Raw genomic sequence first — 21504 nt, 5'->3', positions numbered from 1 at the left:
GCAGCTGAGTCACTACATAATAATGACCGCAGTACAATTTGAACCAACATTCTTGGGGCACATAGGATACCAAAAAGTGACAGTGATACTAAACTTTAGGAAAGGAGATTTCAATAAAATGAAATGCTTAGTTAAAAAAAAAATTAAAAGTAGAGGAAGTAAAATCCTTAGAGGTGATATGGATGCTACTTATAAAAAAAAAACAAAAAACCAAACACAGACTCAAAAGACAGGTGTACCACTGAACAAAACGAGAACCAGGAAGACAAAGAGTAAATCAGTATGGCTACATTGCAAGTTCTGAGATGCTATTTGAGCCAAACAGAAACCCTTCCAAAGTTTGAAGTCTGATCCTGCTGAAGCCAATAAATAGGAACATAAAGTACAGCAGGCAGGAAATAAGGGTTAAAATGGACTTTTATGAACAAATAGCCTAAGATATTAAAAAAAAACCAATGCATGGGACTCTTTAAGTGTATCAGAAACAAAGTTATTTTGATCAGTCAGATCAGAGAGACAGAGGAACGTCAACAAGAATTAAACAAGCCAGCTGAATGGTCAATACAATAACAAATTAAATTCAGTGTTGATGAATGCAAATTAGCACGCACTGGATGGAAAAATTTGAACTACTCGTACAAGTTACAGGATTCTAAATTAATTGAATCAACTCAAGAAAGGGATCTGAGTGTCACTGTAGATGGCTCAAAGGAAACCTCTACACAATATGCAGCTGCAGTCAAAAAACTAATAAGATGTTGGGCTACATAAAGAATGTGATTGTGAGTAATAATGATATTATTATAGGCTTCATACAAATCAGTAATGTGGCCTCACCTGCAACACTGTGTGCATATGAGTCACCAGATCTCAAAAATTGTATTGCAGAAGTGAGGGGGATTCAAAAAAGACCAAAGAGAATTGAAGGGCATGGAAAAACTCTCATATAAACAGAGACTGAAAAAGACTGACTGTTTACCTTAGAAAAGAGACAAATAGGAGGAGACAAGATACAATATAGGAAATAATGAACAGTAGAGAGAATGTAAATCAGGAAATACTATTCTCCCTGTCCAATAAAGCAAGAGCAAGGTGACATTTGATTAAATGGAATGATGGAAAATTCAAAATTCAAGATTTTTCACACAATCTGTATTTAAAGTTTTAAACTCATTCCCACAGGAAATTGTTGAGGCCAAGAATTTAACTAGATTCAAAAAGGTCTTTATATGACCATCAAGTACATTCAGAGTTAACATAATTAATAACAGAAGTTTTGAATGGGTTATTAAATCTCATGTTTCTGGATTAATCCAATCTCTAGTTATTAGAGATCAAGATAACACCCAAAATAGGGGACAGATGATCCCACGTCTGTTAATTGTGTACAACTTCTTCTGAATTGTCTGATACTGGCCACTTTCAGAGACAAAAATAATGGACTAGATCAGTGGTCACCAACTGGTCAATTACGATCGACTGGTTGATCCTGGAGCCTCTACCAGTCGATTGTGATCTCTGGCCGCTAAAAATCCAGCAGCACAGCAGGGCTCAGGCAGGCTGCCTGCCTGCCCTGGCCCCATGCCGTTCCCTGAAGCGGCTGGCTGCTGGCACGTCTCTGTAGCCCCTGGCCAGAGGGAGCATGAGGCAGCTCCACATGCTTCCCCCACCCCCAGATCATCCCCGCAGCTCCCATTGGCCAGGAACCGGCCAATGGGAGTGGAACTTGCAGGCGCAGGCAGCGCACAGAGACCTGCTGTTCCCCTCCCCCTCAGGGGCTGCAGAGATGTGCCAGCAGCCAGCTGCTCCAGGAGTGGTGTGGGGCCAGGGCAGGCAGGCAGCCTGCCTGAGCCCCGCTGCGCCACTGACCGGGAGCCCCCTTAAATAAGCACCCCTCTCCGAAGCCTACAACTTGCATCCCCACCCCAGCCCTGAGCCTCCTCCTGCACTCAAACTCCCTCTGAGATCCCTCACCCCCTTCTGTACCCCAACACTCTGCACCAGCCTGGAGCCCCCTCCTGCACCAAAACCCTCCCAGAGCTTGCACCCCTCACTCCTGCACCCCGACCCCCCACTCCTAGACTCAAACAATGCACACCACACAGTTGAGAACGTTATACTGATTTGTGATGTGACGTGGTTCGGTAACAGAGACCCACTTGGGACTGTCACCTGATGTGCTGGAATTACCTCTGAGCCAGTTTTCCCTGCCAGCTTGGGACTCCAGAACTCTGCCTTGTTGAGCCAGACATGCTAGCCTGCTGCAACACAGACCCAGGTCTGGTACACGCCCCTAAAGCTGCAGACTTTAACCAAAAACTGCTCAGCAGGTCACCTATCTCCAGCACCCAGACACCCAGTTCCCAATGGGATCCAAACCCCAAATAAATCCGTTTTACTCTGTATAAAGCTTATACAGGGTAAGCTCAAATTTTCTGCCCTCTATAACACTGATAGAGAGATATGGACAGCTGTTTGCTCCCACAGGTATTAATCACTTACTCTGGGTTAATTAATAAATAAAAATGATTTTATTAAGTATAAAATGTAGGATTTAAGTGGTTTCAAGTAACAACACACAGGACAAAATAAGTCACCAAGCAAAATAAAGCAAAAACACACAAGTCTAAGCCTAATACATTAAGAAACTGATTACAGGTAAAATCTCACCCTCAGAGATGTTCCAATAAGCTTCTTTCACAGACTAGACTCCTTGCTAGTCTGGGCCCAATCCTTTCCCCTGGTACAGTCCTTGTTAGTTCCAGCAGACATCTTAGGTGGAAACTAGGGGTGTTTTCACGGCTGGCAGCCCCTTTGTTCTGTTCCACCCCCTTTTATATCTTTGGCACAAGGCAGGAATCTCTTGTCTCTCTGGGCCCCCACCCCTACTTCTAAATGGAAAAGCACCAGCCCTCTAAGATGGATTCCAGTATCAGGTGACATGTTCACATGTCCTGTGAGACCCCAGCCTCCGTTCTTCCAGGGCTGCCCCGCAGGGACCCAGGAAGGTTTGTAAGTAAACAGACCATTTACAACCAATTGTCCTGGTCAATGGGAGCCATTGAGCTTCCATTAATGACCCACACTTTGTATAATTACAATAGGATCTCAGAGTTATACTTTATATTCCTAGTTTCAGATACAAGAATGATATATTCATAAAAATAGGATGAACACACTCAGTAGGTTATAAGCTTTGTAATGATACCTTACAAGAGACCTTTTGCATAAAGCATATTCCAGTTACATTATATTCATACTCATAAGCATATTTCCATAAAACATTATGGAGTGCAATGTCACATGTGACAATCCCTGAAGGATTTTGGATCTATAAACCACAAATGACACTAATAAAAAGTAAAACTCACAAAATGTCCAGTGGATTCTATGAGATTAGATGCAGTGTGACCATACGACTCCTGCATCCAAACTCCCTCCCAGAGCTTGCACCCCTCACTCCTGCATCCCAACCCCCTGTCCCAGACTCAACCCAGAACCCACTCCCACACTCTGAACCCCTCGGGCCCAGCCCAGAGCCTGCACCTCCTCCAACACTCCAACCTCCTTCCCCAGTCCAGTGAAAGTGAGTGAGGGTGGGAGAGAGCGAGCGACGGAGGGAGGGGGGAATGGAGTGAGTGGGGCAGGCCTCAGGGAAGGGGCAGTGCCTCAGGAAAGAGGTGGGGTAGATCCTGGTTCAATCTTAAATTCAAAAAGTGATCTTGTGCGTAAAGGTTGGAGACCACTGGACTAGACAGAACTTGAGTCTGATCTAGTATTGCAATTCCTATACTCCTATGGGATTCAGTTCACACCTATCCCCCAAAGAAACCTCAGAGTACAACCTCATCTCATATCTTGATGCAACATCCTTTTCTCTGGCCTTGACAAATGCAAGCTTGCTTCACTCATATGCATTCAGAATGCTGCTGCAAAGATCATTTCCCTACCTTGTCACTTTGACCACATCATCCCTCTCTTTGAATTCCTCCCTCGGTTTGTTCTTCTCTATTACATCAAACAAACTGCTTGTATTTACTTTCAAAGTCCTCCACAGTCTATCCCCACTCTACCTAATGTCTCTGATTCGATATCCAGCTATTAATTCTCGCCTCTGACTGGTACCACCGCTGTAATTAAACCGCTGTTGCATGGCCACACTATGCTCCTTGTGTCAGTGCAGCACATGCACAATAGCAGCGCTTGCATTGACAAAGAGAGCAGAGCACTGTGGGTAGCTATCTCACTGTGCAACTGGCTGCAGGGCGCTTTGGGAAGGGTTTGCAATGCCTCATGGGGCAGGTACAGTGTCAGATGAGGAAGGTTTCTCAATCCCATCGTTTCATGGGCATCCTACTGGATTGCCAGCTGCTTTTCAATTGCTCTGGTAACCTGCAACCTAGCCATCTCTGTCAGAAAACATGGATCCTGCACTGCTGTTCAGTATTGTGCTGTACGTGATAAACGAACCGCTATAAGAGGAGCCCAAGGGCGGGCTATTCGGTTGACCCTGGCATTGTTTGTTTCCACCATACCATGAACCTTGTAATTATTTCTACATGTGCCTAAAAAGTAACACATTTTTAAAGTAGCACTGAGTAATATGACCGAACTGACATAGCTGAACACAAAAACAAGAAGCCCACAGAAGTGTGTGTGTGTGTGTGGGGGGGGGTGACAGGGAGTGTGTGTGTGTGTGTGAGAATGAGAGAGAAACAGACAGAAATGGGGGAGCGCGTGTGTGTGTGTGTTGGGTGAGAATGAATGTGTCGGCATGCTGTCTCTTTACATTCAGACAGCAGCAGGAAGCAACCAATCCCGAGGCAAAAGCTGGTGCACAGACAGCTGGTGTCCCGCCCCCAACTCAGCAGAGACCAGTGCATCAGCAGTGGGAGGGGAACACCCAACATCAGACCTTGCCTCCCTCCCTGGCTCTACACAGCACAGCATGAGCCTCTCCCCCACCCGAGCAGCACCCTACCTGCCACTGTAGTCCTAGTGCCGGGAGAGCAGGATTCCATGTTCATGTTTTGATTCTGTGATTCCCTCCAAGTTCTCCCACCCCCTCCTCTCCCTGCAGAACAAGGAGATTCACCCCTCTCCTCTGTATTCCAGGTGGGAGTGTGTTTGCTGCTGGGAGCCAACATGCTCAGCTGAGAAGTAGCTATGTGAGCTCCCCATGCTGAGGAATTTCAAAGCTTCCTGGGGCTTTGAAAGGGGAGGGGCATACATGTGTGTAATTGGATGCAGGGAGGCAGAGTTCAAAACAGTGATCAGAATGCTCACAGTGGGCATTGTGGGATAACTCCTGGGGGCCGGTTACAGTGACGCAAGGAACGCAGTGTCTGTACTGATGCTTTGTCGATCTAACTTTACTGCAAAAAGCTCTACGCCTTTTGTTGAGGTGGTTTTATTTGGTCAGCAAAGCAGGAGAGTTCTGTAGGCAGGAGGAGCACTGTAATGTGTACTCCACTGTTTTGTCAACAAAAACTGCCTTTTGCCCACAAAACTGTGAAGTGCAGACAAGGCCTCAGTCTCCCTGGCTGAGAAGTGGGGAAATCCAAATCCCTCTGGGTTGTTCTTTACTTGGTGTCAGTGTCTGGGTGACTGGATTTGCCATTGTCTTCTCAAATGCTCCATTCATATAGAGACCAAGCCCAGACAGCTAGGCAACACCCACACCTATGTCACTTAGCCTGCTCTGGAAGCAAACAGTTCTTTTCCACCCACTGGGTAACTATGCAGGATAGAGGGGAAACTTAAGCACAGAGAGGACTCAAAAATATTACAAAATACTCCCACTTTCTCACAGCCCCACACGCTTGGAAGACGTTCCCCACAAACATCTGCAAAGCTAACTCATTATCCACCTTCAAATCCCTCCTCAAAATTATCCTTTGATATGATGCCTAAAAAAAACACCCCTTGAGAATGGTCAGGCTGCTGATGTGCAGAAACCACTGTTTTTCATGCTGGCCAGCACTGTTTACTTGTATTTCCCTGTTGGTCAGTCTGTATCCATCTATTGTTTCCTGTCTTATACTGAGACTGTAAGACCCTTGGGGCAGGGAACCATCTTTTTCTGTGTTTGTACAGAGCCTAGCACAACGGGATTCTAGTCCATGACTAGGGCTGCTTATGTACTACAGTAATACAGATAAATAACAGCAGTGCTCACACATTGAGATAGTGACTTGCGATACTGTGATGCTAGCAGACAGAGAATAAGTAAAAATCTCTCTCTCCACGCTCCCTCTCCCCTCTTTGGGCTCTAGGACATACATGAATACTTGTTTAAATCAATAACTTCAAGATTTAACCTCTCTTACCCAATCCTTAGACTAAGCTTTTGTTCCATTGATCTCTGATTTAACTGGATTTTCTTTAATTTGTCTAATGATCATTGCTTTATTAAAATCATTTTGACATTATACTCACTGGGGTAACAACCACAGGCAATTCAAGCAGACCTAATAAAATAAATAAATAATAAAAGGTATAACTGTTGGTAAGAGAGAAGGGGGACAAAAAGTCACCTAAGCCTGGAACATTCAAATCCAAAAAAGGACCAGAGTGCCTGTTTCAACAAGCTGCAGCCTCAGAAAGGGAAGGGAAAGCCTCAGAATTGTGAGGGGCAACAGGAAAAGGAGACTAAAGTTTCCATAAACCCAGGATTATCGCATTTAATTCACGCTAACAGTAGTCTCAATAAACAAGCTTTAAGTCCTATTCTTAGGATGTTAAAAGAAAGTTCTTATGCTAATTTTAATGAAATTGGGTAAAAATTTAACTTTTAGAAGTTAGTAGCAATATATTTGAGAATCCTTATAAAATGTTGAGTTAGATCATATACCATACCCGGCCATATTATAACTTACAAGCAATTTTTCTTACCATGGCGTTGCTTGAGCTTTCTTGCAAATCCCACAATAATAAGTGATTATCAGCCAGTGAAATTATCTTTTTACCATCTCCCATTGGCTCCCATATAACACTGTAAAACAAACATATAACATAAATAAAACACATGAAAAAAACCCAGATCAATGAAGTCTTGCAATTGTCAGTCATTTTAATTATGTGGCGCTAAATCTGTCCTCAAACACAATGGTGAAACTCCCATAATTTTCAATATAGATTGGTCCTTTTTGTCTGCAGAGCAGAATTTGACCATCCTTGTCAATATGTAGTTAGTTACATACAAAAAACGCCAACATTAAAATAATATTACAGAGGTAAAGACAAGCACTCAAAAGTTAGGAAATGCCAGAGTTAAGGTTGCCCATACAACCTTAATTTAGCCCCTTGGTGCATATATATTATGACAGTCCTGCTCAATATCACATATAAAGTCTGTGGCAGACGAAGAAACAAGTGGTGTTCAATTATCACTCAGAGCCAAGGAATCTGACAGAGGTCTGCTTCATTCAGTGTCAGAGCTCTAACTGATCAGTACTGCTTAACACGAGTAACACAACTGGTTCTAACTAGCTCTTGCCAGAGCCTCTTAAAGGTACATTTCTCCACATTGTCCTTTCCCAGGCAATTAACAAAGAACATTAGCATACTACAAAATTTCAAGTACTTATAACCAAATTACTAACCAAACTAACAATGCTCAATTTTTCTCTGAGGTGCACTGTACTGTCACGTAGACCTGTAGACCTCACTTGAGACATCTGCACCATTGTATTCAAGTGGCAGTAAGTCCATTAACTCTGGTTGTGCCATGTCCTGGGGCTCAGACTTCTCAGTCTGCTATGGTTGTAGACCTCCTCTAGCAAGACAGCCATTCAGGGCCACTTGGTTCCAAGTGGATCTTGACAGAGCCTCTTAAAGGCACAGTTCCTCACAGGACAGAACCCAGCTCTCCTGGATCCCAGTCTGCCTAATTATAAAACAACTTATTTTCTCCACTAGCATCCCTCTGCCTCAATTACTGTCCATTCTGGGCACTGGATGAGGCAACGGTCATGGAAAACAAACAATGTAATTAAACACTGAATCAGAGATCGGCAACCTTTGAGAAGTGGCGTGCCAAGTCTTCATTAATTTAAGGTTTCGCGTGCCAGTAATAAATTTTACATTTCAGGGGCCCCACGACAGAACCCCAGACTGGCAGCAGGCTGAGCAGGGCCGGTGGCCAGGACCCCAGACTGGCTAGGCGGCTCAGCGCGCTGCCGGTCTGGGGTTCCGTCTGCCACCCACGCTGCCGGTCTGGGGTCCCGGACGTCAGCCCCGCTCACCCCACTGCTGGCCTGGATGGATGGAACCCCAGACCAGCAGCAAGGGCAGCAGACGGAACCCCAGACCAGCAGCGCGCTGAGCGGTTCAGCCTACTGCCGGCCCGGGGTTCCATCCATCCAGGCCAGCAGCGGGCGGCGGCCAGGACCCCGGCTGGCAGCAGAGTGCCACTAACAATCAGCTCGCATGCCACCTTTGGCACGCATGCCGCAGGTTGCCGACCCCTGCACTGAATCATAATGCACATGCACAAAGGATCCAAATTACAGGATAACTTTAATTGTACCATATCCTAACTTTGGAGTGCTTTTGGAAGACAGTCAGACTAAATGGACGAGATTTGCCAGATTAGTTACTTGAGTTCTGCTCCCAGCTTTTATAGAAGTGACTTTTTGTAATCTCTCAGGTACCTTATCAACACAGACATGGAAGCAATCTCGACACCCAGGCGGTGGGGAACATTTCTAAAATGGGTGAAAGATTCGTACCTGCCTCCTATAGTAGGAATATAAGGCCCAGATGTATTGGGCTATGAAGTACCCAAAATTAACACCAGGTAATGGAAGAGCTGAAACAATAACTCATGGTCTTCTCCACACTCTTCACCCACTGACCCTTTCCTTAGGTGAGGTAATGGGGAGATAATGGTAGTAAGGACTGGCTACTGCCTGTACATTCCTTCTATTGTAGAGCTTTAACTCTGTAGGAGACTCAATGTAGACGGTAACATGCTCAGTGCAGTTCATTTGTAGTGAACTCCATGATGCTGCGGGATGCTCAATACATTTGGCATGTTATGAATTTTAGCACCAAGCCTCTAACACAAAACTAGGACTTCCCCTACCAGAGCATAACCAAAACTACCTAGTCTTTCCCTAATCATCATCCTAGAAATCACAAAATTATACTGGAAGGGACCTTGGAGGTCATTTAGTCCAGTCCCCTGCACTCATTGCAGGACTAAGTATTATCTAGACCATCCCTGATAGGTATTTGTCTACCATGCTCTTAAAAATCTCAAATGATGGAGATTCCACAATCTTCCTAGACAATTTATTCCAGTGCTTAACTACTCTGACAGTTAGGAATTGTTTCCTAATGTCCAAACTATACTGCCCTTGCTGCAATTTAAGCCCACTGCTTCTTGTCCTATTCTCAGAGGTTAAGAAAAACAATTTTTCTCCCTCCTCCTTGTAACAATCTTTTATGAACTTGAAAACTGTTACCATGTCCCCTCTCAGACTTCTCTTTTCCAGACTAAAACCCAATTTCTTCTAATCTTTCCTCTTAGCTCATGTTTTCTAGTCGCTCTTTAATCAATTTTGTTGCTCTTCTCTGGACTTTCTACAATTTTTCCACATCTTTCCTGAAATCTGGTGCCCAGAAGGTGGTTACAATACTCCAGTTGAGGCCTAATCAGTGCAGAGTAGAGCAGAAGAATTACTTCTTGTGTCTTGCTTACAACACTCCTGCTAATATATCCCTGAATGATGTTTGCTTTTTTTTGCAACAGTGTTACACGGTTGACTCATATTTAGCTTGTGATCCACTATGACCCCTAGATCCCCTTTTTGCAGTACTCTTTCCTAGGAAGTCATTTCCCATTTTGTATGTGTGCAACTGATTGTTCCTTCCTAAGTGGAGTACTTCGCATTTGTCCTTATTGAATTTCATTACATTTATTTCAGACTATTTCTCCAGTCTGTGCAGATCATTTTGAATTTTAATCCTTTACTCCAAAGCACTTGCAACCGCTCCCAGCTTGGTAGTGTCTGCAAACTTCATAAGTATACTCTCTATGCCATTAGCTAAATCACTGATGAAGATATTGAACAGAACTGTATCCAAAACTGGTCCCTGCAGGACCCCACTCAATATGCCCTTCCAGCTGGACTGTGAACCACAGATAATTATTCTTTGGGAATGGTTTTCCAAGCATTTACTCACCCACTTTATTGTATCTCCATCTAGGGTGTATTTCCCTAGTTTATTTATGAGAAAATCATGCAAGAAAGTATCTAAAGCCTTACGAAAGTCAAGTTATACCACATCTACCACTTCCTCTCCATACATAAGGCTTATTACCCTGTCAAAGAAAGCAATGAGGTTAGTTTGACACAATTTGGTCTTGACAAATCCATGCTGTTACCTATCACCTTATTATTTTCTAGGTGTTTGTAAACTGATTGCTTAATTATTTGCTTCATTGTCTTTCTGGGCACTGAAGTTAAGATAACTAGTCTGTAATTCCCCGGGTTGTCCTTATTTCTCTTTTTATAGATTGGCACTATGTTTGCCCTTTTCCAGTCCTCTAGAATCTCTCCCATCTTCTGTAACTTTTTGAAGAAAATTGCTAATGGCTCAGATATCTCCTCTGTCAGCTCCTTGCGTATTTTCTAGGATGTATTTCATGAGGTTCCGGTGACTTGAAGATATCTAACTTGTCTAAGTAACTTTTTACTTGTTCTTTCCCTATTTTAGCCTCTGATCCAACCTCATTTTCACTGACATTCACTATGTTAGATGTCCAATCACTACTAACCTTTTTGGTGAAAACTGAAACAAAATGACTGAACTGTTTTCATTGAAACTTCAGAAAGATTCAGTCTGAATCAGAGAGCAGGTTCAGAAAATGTCACCCCAACCAGTTATAGTTTAGCAAAATTATACACAACTGAAAACAAGTCAATACAATTGAAAACATTAAACAGCCTAAACAATAGGCATCACTATTAACTGCCTACAATAATTAGAAGTAGCTAACTGGTTTTAAAACTGTCACTTGGTATCTACAGAGACACACGGTGGGGGAGGTAATATCTTTTATTGGACCAACTTCTGCTGGTGAAAGAGACATGCTTCTGAGCTACACAGAGCTTTTTCAGGTCTCTCTAACATCCTGGGACCAACATGGCTACAACAACAACTAACTTGGTAACTACATTTCATAATGGACACGTTATTCCATAAAGTTCTGTTCCAGAAGACATGCATTAGCTCTTTGAAAAGATTAAAAGCATTTTATAAACACCATTAAAAGGATAAAATATTAAACTCATTTCAGACTTTCTACATCCAAAATGAAATAAAAAGGACTAATGACCATTCCAATTTTGAAAATGGACTGGATCATGGAACAGTGAAAGTGTTTCTCACACCAAATGATAGGGAGCATACCAAAAACCTCAGTGACTTTTTTTTTAATTCAATGATTATTTCTGGATTACAGAAGAGGACAACAATGGATATTTTGGCCTATTTTATTAGATAACATTTTTGATTACTGGCAATGAAATTTGGTTTTGCCAATTACTTCTGTAGTGATTATTTGGCAACAGAGATAAAAACTAATTTTCTAAAAGCCATTTGTTATAGGTGCTGATGTGTTTGCCCCTCACTTGAACTAATCACTGGGCATTCAGCTGTAAGGACTAAATTGGAAGCACTTTTTTGATGTTTTCAAAGGCAAGAAGAAATTTCACATCTTTGAGTGTCACTGAGCTTCAAGATAAAGAATTTTATAGCTGGAAAGTGTGGTAATTAGAGCCAATTATAACCCAACTGACATACCCCAGAATTAAAAGGTCTAGGAGCTTTGTCCTTGCAAGATGACCATTTTGCTACTCTTTAATTTATCTGATATGGAAGTTCACCGTTTTATATATGTGGCTGTAGCGATCATTCAGATTTTATGATCAAGTTGAAGGTTACCCAAATCACTCTTTGTAACATGATTTCACTTTAAGTGGAGACCATTTTTCCATAGCCATAACTCAACTGTTAGAGTAATAGGAAAACACCAGGGTTTGCAAAATTCACTCATACCTCTTACCACTGGTGAGTGAGAAGCTTTGCTTTCAAAGTAAAAGGGCTTAAGCCACCAATTTCTGCAGGATTTAAGTTATTTTTTAAGTTTCTTTTCATTATGTATATGATAATCTTCAAAAGGTGAACAGAAAGGAAACCAGTGCAGCTTTGCCTTCTTGAGTCTGCAAATAGTGGCAGTCTCTCAGTTGAAACTAGCACATTGTCAGTCTCAGAAAAGTTAGTCCTTGTCTAAAACAAGGATTTTAAACCAGATCAAATTGAGTTAATCCAGTTTGAAAATGCTTGTGTATACACAACACAATCCACACTAATTCTGCATTAATCGAGAACTCTGGAGTCCTCCAGAGTACCATTCTTGCAATACAACTTTGACAGCTCTCCGGAAGCTCTATAAAATGGCTCACGCAGACTCTCGGAGCTGTGCTGAGACCCAGGATCTCATCATCATCTGGGGAGAAGTGTTGGTTCAGGAAATTCTTGTGGCCAGCCACTGGAATAAAAATGCTTTTGTGGACATTGCCGAACAGATGCTCATGAGGGGTCACAGCCAGAATGCTAACCAATGCCAGATAAAAAGCAAGCAGCTCAAGAGAAAGTACATTCATACAAGGGACAAAAGTATAGACTCTAGCAGGGATGTGTGGCCTATCCATTTTTTTAATAAGTAGACAAGATTCAACACGATTATAGTACAACTCATTTCTGACACCATTTGGTGCCTTTTGTGTCCTACCACTGAGGACAATCGGCAAACCCATCGGAGGATGAGCAGGAGGATGCTGGACAAGAGCTGTCCCCTAAGCACCAAGGTCTTTTTGGGACCCAAGACACTGACATCAGCCAGATGGAAGGCCAGTCCTGCCCTGTGCCAACAGGCTGAGATTCCTGCCCTGCATTGTTTAGGCTTGAGTCCCAGACCAGGACCAAAGAGAGAAATCCCCTGGAGGGAACTTCAGCACATAAGAACCTATCTTTACAATTTATTTATTATTATTGGCTGTACTGAGGTTCTGGATCTGGGTGCCCTCTGGCCTCAGTCATTGTTGGCAGATGTGAGCTAGGAGCATTTCCATGTATCAAGCCCCGAACTCCCTTGGACTGTGCTGCCCATTCAGCACCCCTGTAAGTTTCCAAAATGGCAGCTGCTCTGCCCAGCAATCAGCCTCTGTGGCATGCTAAATCCATGATTTATCCACCGTTTTGGGGGCCATTGCATGGATGGCATTTGCCCATCCTTTCCCCTTCCTCCATCTGTCCTGATGGTGAAATTCGCCCCTCCCATATTTCCCGCCTCAAAATGGCAGCCTCCAATGGCTCACACTACCTCTGTCCATAATAGATTTGAACAACAAATGCATTGTGCAAAAAATCATCAGTTTATAGATAGTAAGAACAGACAGGAAAAAAGTTTGGTTAGAGTTCATTGTTTACATGAGGCATAAATGGATACTGTATAGCAAGTAAAGTCACTAACAGTACTACTCCCACTGAGGTACAAATGACACACATTCTAACCATAACCTCTGACACCACAAAAATACCTGCAAAACCTAAACAGAAACATCATTCCAACCCGCCCTATCCCCCAACCTCCCAAACAGCATAATAGCATATACAGCAAACAGAAACCCCAATACACCCAGCAACCTCCTCACATGCAGACACTTATCTCTGAGGTTCTTCCAAGATTGGTAAGAGTTTCATGGAGGTAAATTAACATATATATATTTTTAAAATGCTATTACAGCCTGACTGGAATACGAACAATAAGCAACTGATCTTTTAGCCCCTTACTCCCATAGTCATAGCATCTGCAAAAGCTAGACCATCAAGGACAGGGCTTCTATGCACTGCTCAGAGGCTGATCAACCTGAGGGGGAGAAAAAGGAAGATTCAGGATGAGATGTTTGCAGAATTTGTGGCCGACTCCCAGGGGAAAATCAGACTGGCTGAGAGGCAGAGGTTGTACATGACCCAGGGAGAGAAAGAAATGCAATTCTCCTAGAAGACAGTGGCAGTGGCCAGAGTCAGCATTGCCACAGTCAAAGAGAGGATGGAAAAGGACGGGGAGACATTGAGGCAACTCATGGAAGCTATTCTGAGTCAGAATGCTCTCCTCCAAACCATGCTCCTGGCTAGGCCAGCAGGCCCCTGATTTGGGACCCAGCCATGTCCTTCAGCCCCTGGACAATTCTGATTACTGGAACCAGCAGCAACTCCTCCCCACGGTATCCACAACAGCAGTGCTACCAGTCGCCATTCCCCTCTCAGAACTAACCTCAAGACACAGAAAATACTGGCTCTTGGGAGCCCAGTGCTTTTGAGTCCAGAAGTGCCCCTGACAATTTTGAGCCATGGCTCTCAACCCCAGATCCCAAGTGGACAGAAAGAGGCAGGGGGAAGGCAAATACATACCTGTGACTTGAAGCTCCCCACCCAACCTTGTTCTATTTGAATGGTTTGTTTTATTGCCAGTTTTGCCTGAACTATTGCTTTAATTAAATGTTTGTTTATAAGTGCATTGTTAGTAGATTGTTTAGTTAAATGTATTTTCAAATATAAAATAGTTATTTTTCCATTGGTTTACTTAAAACTTTATTTTTGGTTTTGTTATTGTTCTTTCATAATAAAAAATGTTTACAATCCATCCATTACAAGTCATTAACTTAGAAAACCTTTAAAATAAAGCTGAGATAATTCATAGGGTTTTACAAAAGTACATAGGGATAATTTCACTTCCACCACAATACACAATACAGTTATCACAATGGATCTATCCCAATACCCTCCTCCAGCAGCTAACCACATGTTCAGACATGTGGCTCAAAATATAAACAATAGGCATCCCTGACAATATTCCCATGGGTGTTAGTGTTTTCTACGGGATGCCTTGCTGGGTAGTTTAATCATCAAGCAAGTCTCTCACCCATCATTAAGGCTGTCTCCCTTGCTCTCACAAATATCATGTAGAACACAAAAAAGCAATTATAATGGTCAGAACATTTTTTCCACTGCTACCAACCTATTCCATGAACAGTGCCACCTGCCTTTTAACCAGCTAAATGTACACACGACCACCATTCTTCAGCTACCGAGGAAGTAGTTTAAATGTTCCTTCCTTCTGTCCAAACAGCCTGAAATGGCTTCATTAAGTAACACATCAGATGATAAGATGGGGTGTCTCAGAATAATTGAACTAATCTTCACACCATTAATGTTCACAGTAGTCTTGGGAGTAGCGAGCCCTTTCTCTATTAATTTAAATAGAAATGAGTTCAGAAAGATCCTAGCATCATCGACCCTTGCAGACAACCCTGCATGTGTGTCTTTAAACCTGCTATGGTGGTCAACAAGTCCTTGGAGAACCATAGAGAAATATCCCTTTCTGTTTATAAATTCCTGAGGATGGAGGGTAGTGGGGAGAAGGAAGATAATTGATAGACAAGTGAGTTCCATCAATTACCTCAATACAGTTTGGGAACTCTGTACTGTCAAAGATCTCGTGAATATTACCCAACTTTAGGATCTGGTTAGACAGAACCTTGTCAATGACCTTCATGAGAATGGCCCCAACAGTTGATCTTCCCATGCCAAATTGGCTGTCTACACAGAGGGTGGCATTCTGAGGTAGCCAGCTTCCAGATGGCAATGGTGACCTGCTTCTCCTCAGGTGTGGGGCACTGCATACGTTGGTACATTGTTGCTGCAGCTCCGGGGTCAATTCCACACAGTGTAGAAGGGTGGAATGTTGTTACTGCTGCCAAGTTCTTACAGCTGCTCGGTGCTTCAGTCCTTGGAGCTCTGGTGTCATCAGCTCTAGTAGAGAGCACAGCCTGCTAATTCAGCAGATCTCTGTGTTACTCATAGGGAAAGACCACAGGTATGGTTCAATGACAAACGCACTCAGCCAACTTTACTGCACTCAAGGCACAGTCCTAAAGACTTGTAAGACTTGTACATTAACACAGAAGTGCCCCCTGGCAAGGAGCAGCTCAATCTGCAGTGGGAGTGTCTGCTGTTCCCTCAGCCACATAAAGGGTTAAGGGGAGTGTGGTGGGGCAGAGTCACACCCCCTAAGAAAAAGGGCTGAACCAGGCCAGAGAGGCTGCGCAGACCAGCAGCCAATCAGTGAAGGCCTTCTTAGGAGTGTTTATGTTTTAGCAATGCTATCAGCAATTTTGCCAAGTTCATATACCAGATGGTGAACTTGTAAGCATCTGTTTGAATACATGGTTTGACTTGGGTTCACAGCCTCTGGTTCAGGTCATACACCAGGCCCAGAGCTCCAGGTGTGCGCATTCGCGCTCTCTCTCTCTCTCTCTCCTCTCTCTCATTTATTTATATTACACGTAGAGCTCAAACAGTTGCCTTCACCATTCTGAAATTCTCTTATCACTGCTGGTCATCTCAGGCTGCAGAATGATCCTTTCTCACCAACTCATGCTGGTTTCCCAGGATCATAAATGGTGCTGAATACTATGTAGCTGACCAAAGAACTATTCCTCTAGTTCCAACAGCTTGGCATAAACCTATTTTTTTTATTTGAACCCCCTTTGTTTCCCACTTGTCATAACATACTTTACTAAATAATTAAATTTCAGTGAAATACTTCACATGCTATATTTACTGGTAAAATGTGGGTCCAAATATTCTTCTTTCTATTAAGTTAGTGCCTAGGATTCCTAGTAACAGACCAGTATCCCATTGATAGGGCTCTACCAAATTCACAGTCCATTTTGGTCAATTTCACAGTCATAGGATTTCTAAAAATCATAAATTTCATAATTTTTGCTATTTAAATCTGAAATTTCAAGGTGCTGTAATTGTAGGGGTCCTGACCCAAAAAGGAGTTGTATGAGGATCGCAAGGTTATTGTAAGGGGGGGCTGCTACCCTTATTTCTGTGCTGTTACAGCGGCGGCACTGCCTTCAGAGCTGACTGGCCGGAGAGCAGCGGCTACAGGTCGGGAGCCCAGCTCTGAAGACAGAGCCGCTGCAAGCAACAGTGAAAACGTATGGATGGCCTGGTTAGTACTGCCATCCTTACTTCTGCGCTGCTGCCTTCAGAGCTGGGCCCTCGGTCAGCAGCCACCACTCTCTGGCTACCCATCTCTGAATGCAACAGTGCAGAAATAAGGGTGGCATAGTATGGTATTGCCACTCCTACTTCTGCGCTGCTGCTGGCAGGGCGCTACCTTCAGAGATGGGCGCCCAGCCAACAGCCGTGCTCTCCAGCCATGCAGCTCTGAAGGCAGTGCAGAAGTAAAGATGGCAATACTGCGACACCCCCCCCACACACACAAATCACTTTTGTGTCAGATGGACCCCCAATTTGGGAAACAGTAGTCTCCCCTGTGAAATCTGTATAATATAGGGTAAAAGCACACAAGACCAGATTTCACGGTCCATGACATTTTTTTATGGAGGTGAATTTGGTAGGCCCCTACCCATTGGTCTAGGCCAGAGGTGGACAAACTATGTCCCATGGGCCACATCCGGCCAGCAGGACCGTTCTGCGCAGCCCCTGAACTCCTAGCCCAGGCAGCGCTCTGGGTGACATGGCTGTGCGCTCATGCAGGGCAGTGTGGCAGCGTGTCTGGCTCCAGCCAGGCGGCATGGCTGCCATACATGCTGCTCTGAGCAGCATGGTAAGGGGGTCAGGAGGTTAGATAAGGGGCAGGGGATCCCGGGGGGGCAGTCAGGGGACTGGAAGCAGGGGGTGGTTGGACAGGGCAGAGGTTCTGGGTGGGGGCAGAGGACAGGGAACGGGGGGATTGGATAGGCTTGGGGGTCCCGGGGGGCCTGTCAGGGGGTGGGGGTGTGGATGGGGTTGGGGCAGTCAAGGGACAGGGAACCGGGGTGGGGTCGTGTGGGGCAGCTAGGGGCAGGGGTCCTGGGAGGGGGCAGTCAGGGGACAAAGCAGGGGGGGTTGGATGGGGCAGGGGTCCTGAGGGGGGCAGTCAGGGGACAGAAAGTGGGATGGGGGGAGGGGCCAGGCTATTTAGGGGTCACAGTCTTCCCTACCTGGCCCTCCATATAGTTTTGGAACCCCGATGTGGCTCTCAGGCCAAAAAGTTTGTCCACCCCTGGTCTAGGAATTGTACAAACAAAAAATAGTCCCTGTCTCAAAGAGAAAACTACAGATTTACTCAATGGAATTTGGAAGACCATATTTTCCAGTACCATTCAGACAATGATATTATTGAAAGAGTTCGACTTAATGCTGCCTCAAAGGAAATTGAAAATACCTTATTAGTCTCTATTTCTCAACATTATTCAGTATGTCTAAACAGGAACAAAACTTATCCTAATTCCATATAAGTAGTAGTTCTATAACTCGGAAGGCCAAAAAAGAACTTGAAGAGCATCTAGCCAAAGACTCAAAATAATAACAAACATTTTTTTGAAGTACATCAGAAGCAGGAAGCCACTGGACGATAGAGATGCTAAAGGAGCACTCAAGAATGATCAGGCCATTGCAGAGAAACTAAATAAATTCTTTGCATTGGTCTTCATGGCTGCAGATGTGAAGGAGACTCCCAAACCTGAGCCATTCTTTTTAGGTAACAAATCTGAGGAACTGTCCCAGAGAAGGTTTTGGAACAAATTTATAAACTCAACAGTAATAAGTCACCAGGACCAGATAGTATTCATCCAAGAGTTCTGAAGGAACTCAAATGTGAAATTGCAGGATGACTAACTGTAGTATGTAACCAATCATTTAAACCACCTACTGTACCAAATTACTTGAGGATAGCTAATGTGAAGCCAGTTTTTAAAAAGGACTCCCGAGGTGATCCCGGCAATTACAGGCTGGTAAGCCTGACTTCAGTACCGGACAAACTGGTTGAAACTATGGTACAGAACAAAATTGTCAGATACATAAATGAACATAATTTCTTGGAAGAGTCAATATGGTTTTTGTAAAGGGAAATCATGCCTCACCAATCTACTAGAATTCTTTGAGGGAGTCAACAGGCACGTGGACAAGGGTGATCCAGTGGATTTAGTGTATTTAGATTTTCAGAAAGCCTTTGACAAGGTCCCTCACCAAAGGCTCTTAAGCAAAGTAAGATAAGAAGAAAAGTCCTCTCATGGATCAGTAACTGGTTAAAAGATAGGCAATAAAGGGTAGGAATAAATGGTCAGTTTTCAAAATGGAGAGAGGTAAATAATGGTGTCCTCCAGGGGTCTGTACTGGGACAAATAGTATTATAAATGATGTGGAAAAAGGGGTGAAGACTGAGGTGACAAAATTTGCAGATGATACAAAACTACTCAAAATAGTTAAGTCCCAAGCAGACTGAGACGAGCTACAAAAGGATCTCACAAAACTAGGTGACTGGGCAACGAAATGGCAGATGAAATTCAATGTTGATAAATGCAAAGTAATGCACACTGTAAAATATAATCCCAACTATACATATAAAATGATGGGGTCTAAATTAGCTGTTACCAGTCAAGAAAGATCTTGTAGTCTTTGTGGATAGTTCTCTGAAAACATCCACTCAATGTGCAGCGGCAGTCAAAAAAGCAAACAGAATGTTGGGAATCATTAAGTAAGGGATAGAGAATAAGACAGAAAATATCATATTGCCTCCATATAAATCCATGGTATGCCCACATCTTGAATACTGCATGCAGATGTGGTCACCACATCTCAAAAAAGATATATTGGAATTGGAAAAGGTTCAGAAAATGGCAACAAATGACTGGGGGTATGGAACAACTTCCATATAAGGAGAGACTAATAAAACTGGGAATTTTCAGCTTGGAAAAGAGACTACTAACAGGGAATATGATTGAGGTCTATAAAATCATGACTGATGTGGAGAAGTAAATAGTGTTTTATTTACTTCTTCTCATAAAACAAGAACTAGGGGTCACCAAATGAAATTAATAGGCAGTAGGTTTAAAACAAAGGGAAGTATTTTTTCACACAATGCACAGTCAACCTGTGGAACTCTTTTCCAGAGGATGTTGTGAAGGCCAAGACTAACAGGATTCAAAAAACTACTAGATAAATTCATGGAGGATAGGTCCATCAATGGCTATTAGCCAACCTGGGCAAGGATGGTGTCCCTAGCCTCTGTTTGCCAGAAGCTGGGAATGGGCGACAGTGGATGGATCACTTGATTATTACCTGTTCTCTTCATTCCCTCTGGGGCACCTGGCACTGGCCCCTGTCAGAAGTCAGGATACTGGGTCTAAGGTTTGGACCTATGGATAGACCTATGGTCTGACCCAGTATGGCCATTCTTATATGAAAGCACTACAAACTCCACAACAAATATTTTTTCTCCATTCATATTATAATCATTGGGGTTGCTCAGGGCTGGAGCGCATCAAACCGTTAAAGTGCGAATAACATGCCAGGTGTACCAAAACTCAGTCAGGTGCTGCAGCAGATAGGGCTTGCAGCCCTGGCTAGCCTGGGTATAGCCCAATAACCACTCAGGCACACAGTTAAGTGAAAGGGTATTTTAGTAGGGCTGGCAGGAAAGAGAGAGGTTGCAAATACCCTAGGTACAGAGACTTATATAGTTACAGTTCACAGTGAGCAATAGTGGTTCTTGTTTGAGCCCATGGGGCAGTCCAACCGAAAGCCAAGAATCTTCAAGCCTAGTGCCTAAAGTACCCTCTACAGCCCAGTCTTTGTTTAGGCAAATAGGAGCTTGCCAGTTTTATAGGCCAGGATCACTTAGTAGTCTCTCTTTCACTGGGACCCCTACGCATTGGCTCTCTGCTCAGCCACATAAGTTCTACACAGACCTGCATTCAGCTGCAGTGTCCAGCAGTTACAGTTTGTTCCACATACAACTCTGCATCTACTCCTGGGTGTTCCTCTCTGCATCTCTCTTCCAGGCAGCTCCTTGCTTGCCAGGAGGCCACTGCTTCCCCACAAGACCCCATCAGCCAGGCCATTTCCTAGATCAGAACCTTATCCTGATCCTTGTTAAGGCAAGAGGAAGTGCAAAGGGGAGGAAGCTGATGGGACTTCAAGTCCCCTGATTGGCAGGTCCATCACAATATTTTATTTTGGAGTTAATTGATCATGTAGTGTCCAGACATTATAGGCAGAGTTTGGTCCTATTAATAAGACTCTGGTGCTACGAAGGTTGCCAGATACTTTCCATTATAAGACCCTTTTTCAGTTGTTTATAACTGCCAAATTTTAATCATTTGGCAAAAATATTTCATGTGAGATGTCTGCCTCAGGTTGATATTTATTTGATTTACCTATTTGAAATTTCAGCCAAAACGATTCAGCCATTTCTGAAAATGAGATTAAGGAAAATAACATTGATTTTCAATGTTAAAACAATTTTGGCTACCTTTTCTTTGAAACTCTAGTGTTAGTGACTTGAAACTTGGCAGGAGGGTAGACTGTGCGTCAAGGATATGCCTTTTGCCATTCCTATGAAAATCTGCC

At 43.5% G+C, this 21504-nt stretch overlaps 1 protein-coding gene across 5 annotated transcripts in view; it reads right to left on the bottom strand.

Moving 5' to 3' along the window:
* EIPR1 (EARP complex and GARP complex interacting protein 1) overlaps positions 1-21504 on the bottom strand; it is a 171771-nt gene that overhangs the window by 46480 nt on the left and 103787 nt on the right. For all 5 annotated transcript variants that reach the window (XM_048845414.2, XM_048845416.2, XM_048845415.1 and 2 more), the window contains one exon: positions 6895-6994. In XM_048845414.2, the coding sequence (XP_048701371.1) occupies positions 6895-6994 (100 nt within the window). The remainder of the gene's footprint in view (positions 1-6894; positions 6995-21504) is intronic.

This window comes from Caretta caretta, chromosome 3 (genome assembly GCF_965140235.1).
Source record: "Caretta caretta isolate rCarCar2 chromosome 3, rCarCar1.hap1, whole genome shotgun sequence".
Lineage (NCBI taxonomy): Eukaryota > Metazoa > Chordata > Testudines > Cheloniidae > Caretta > Caretta caretta.
Note: the sequence above shows the minus strand (reverse complement) of the source record. Positions and strands in the feature narration are given on the sequence as shown.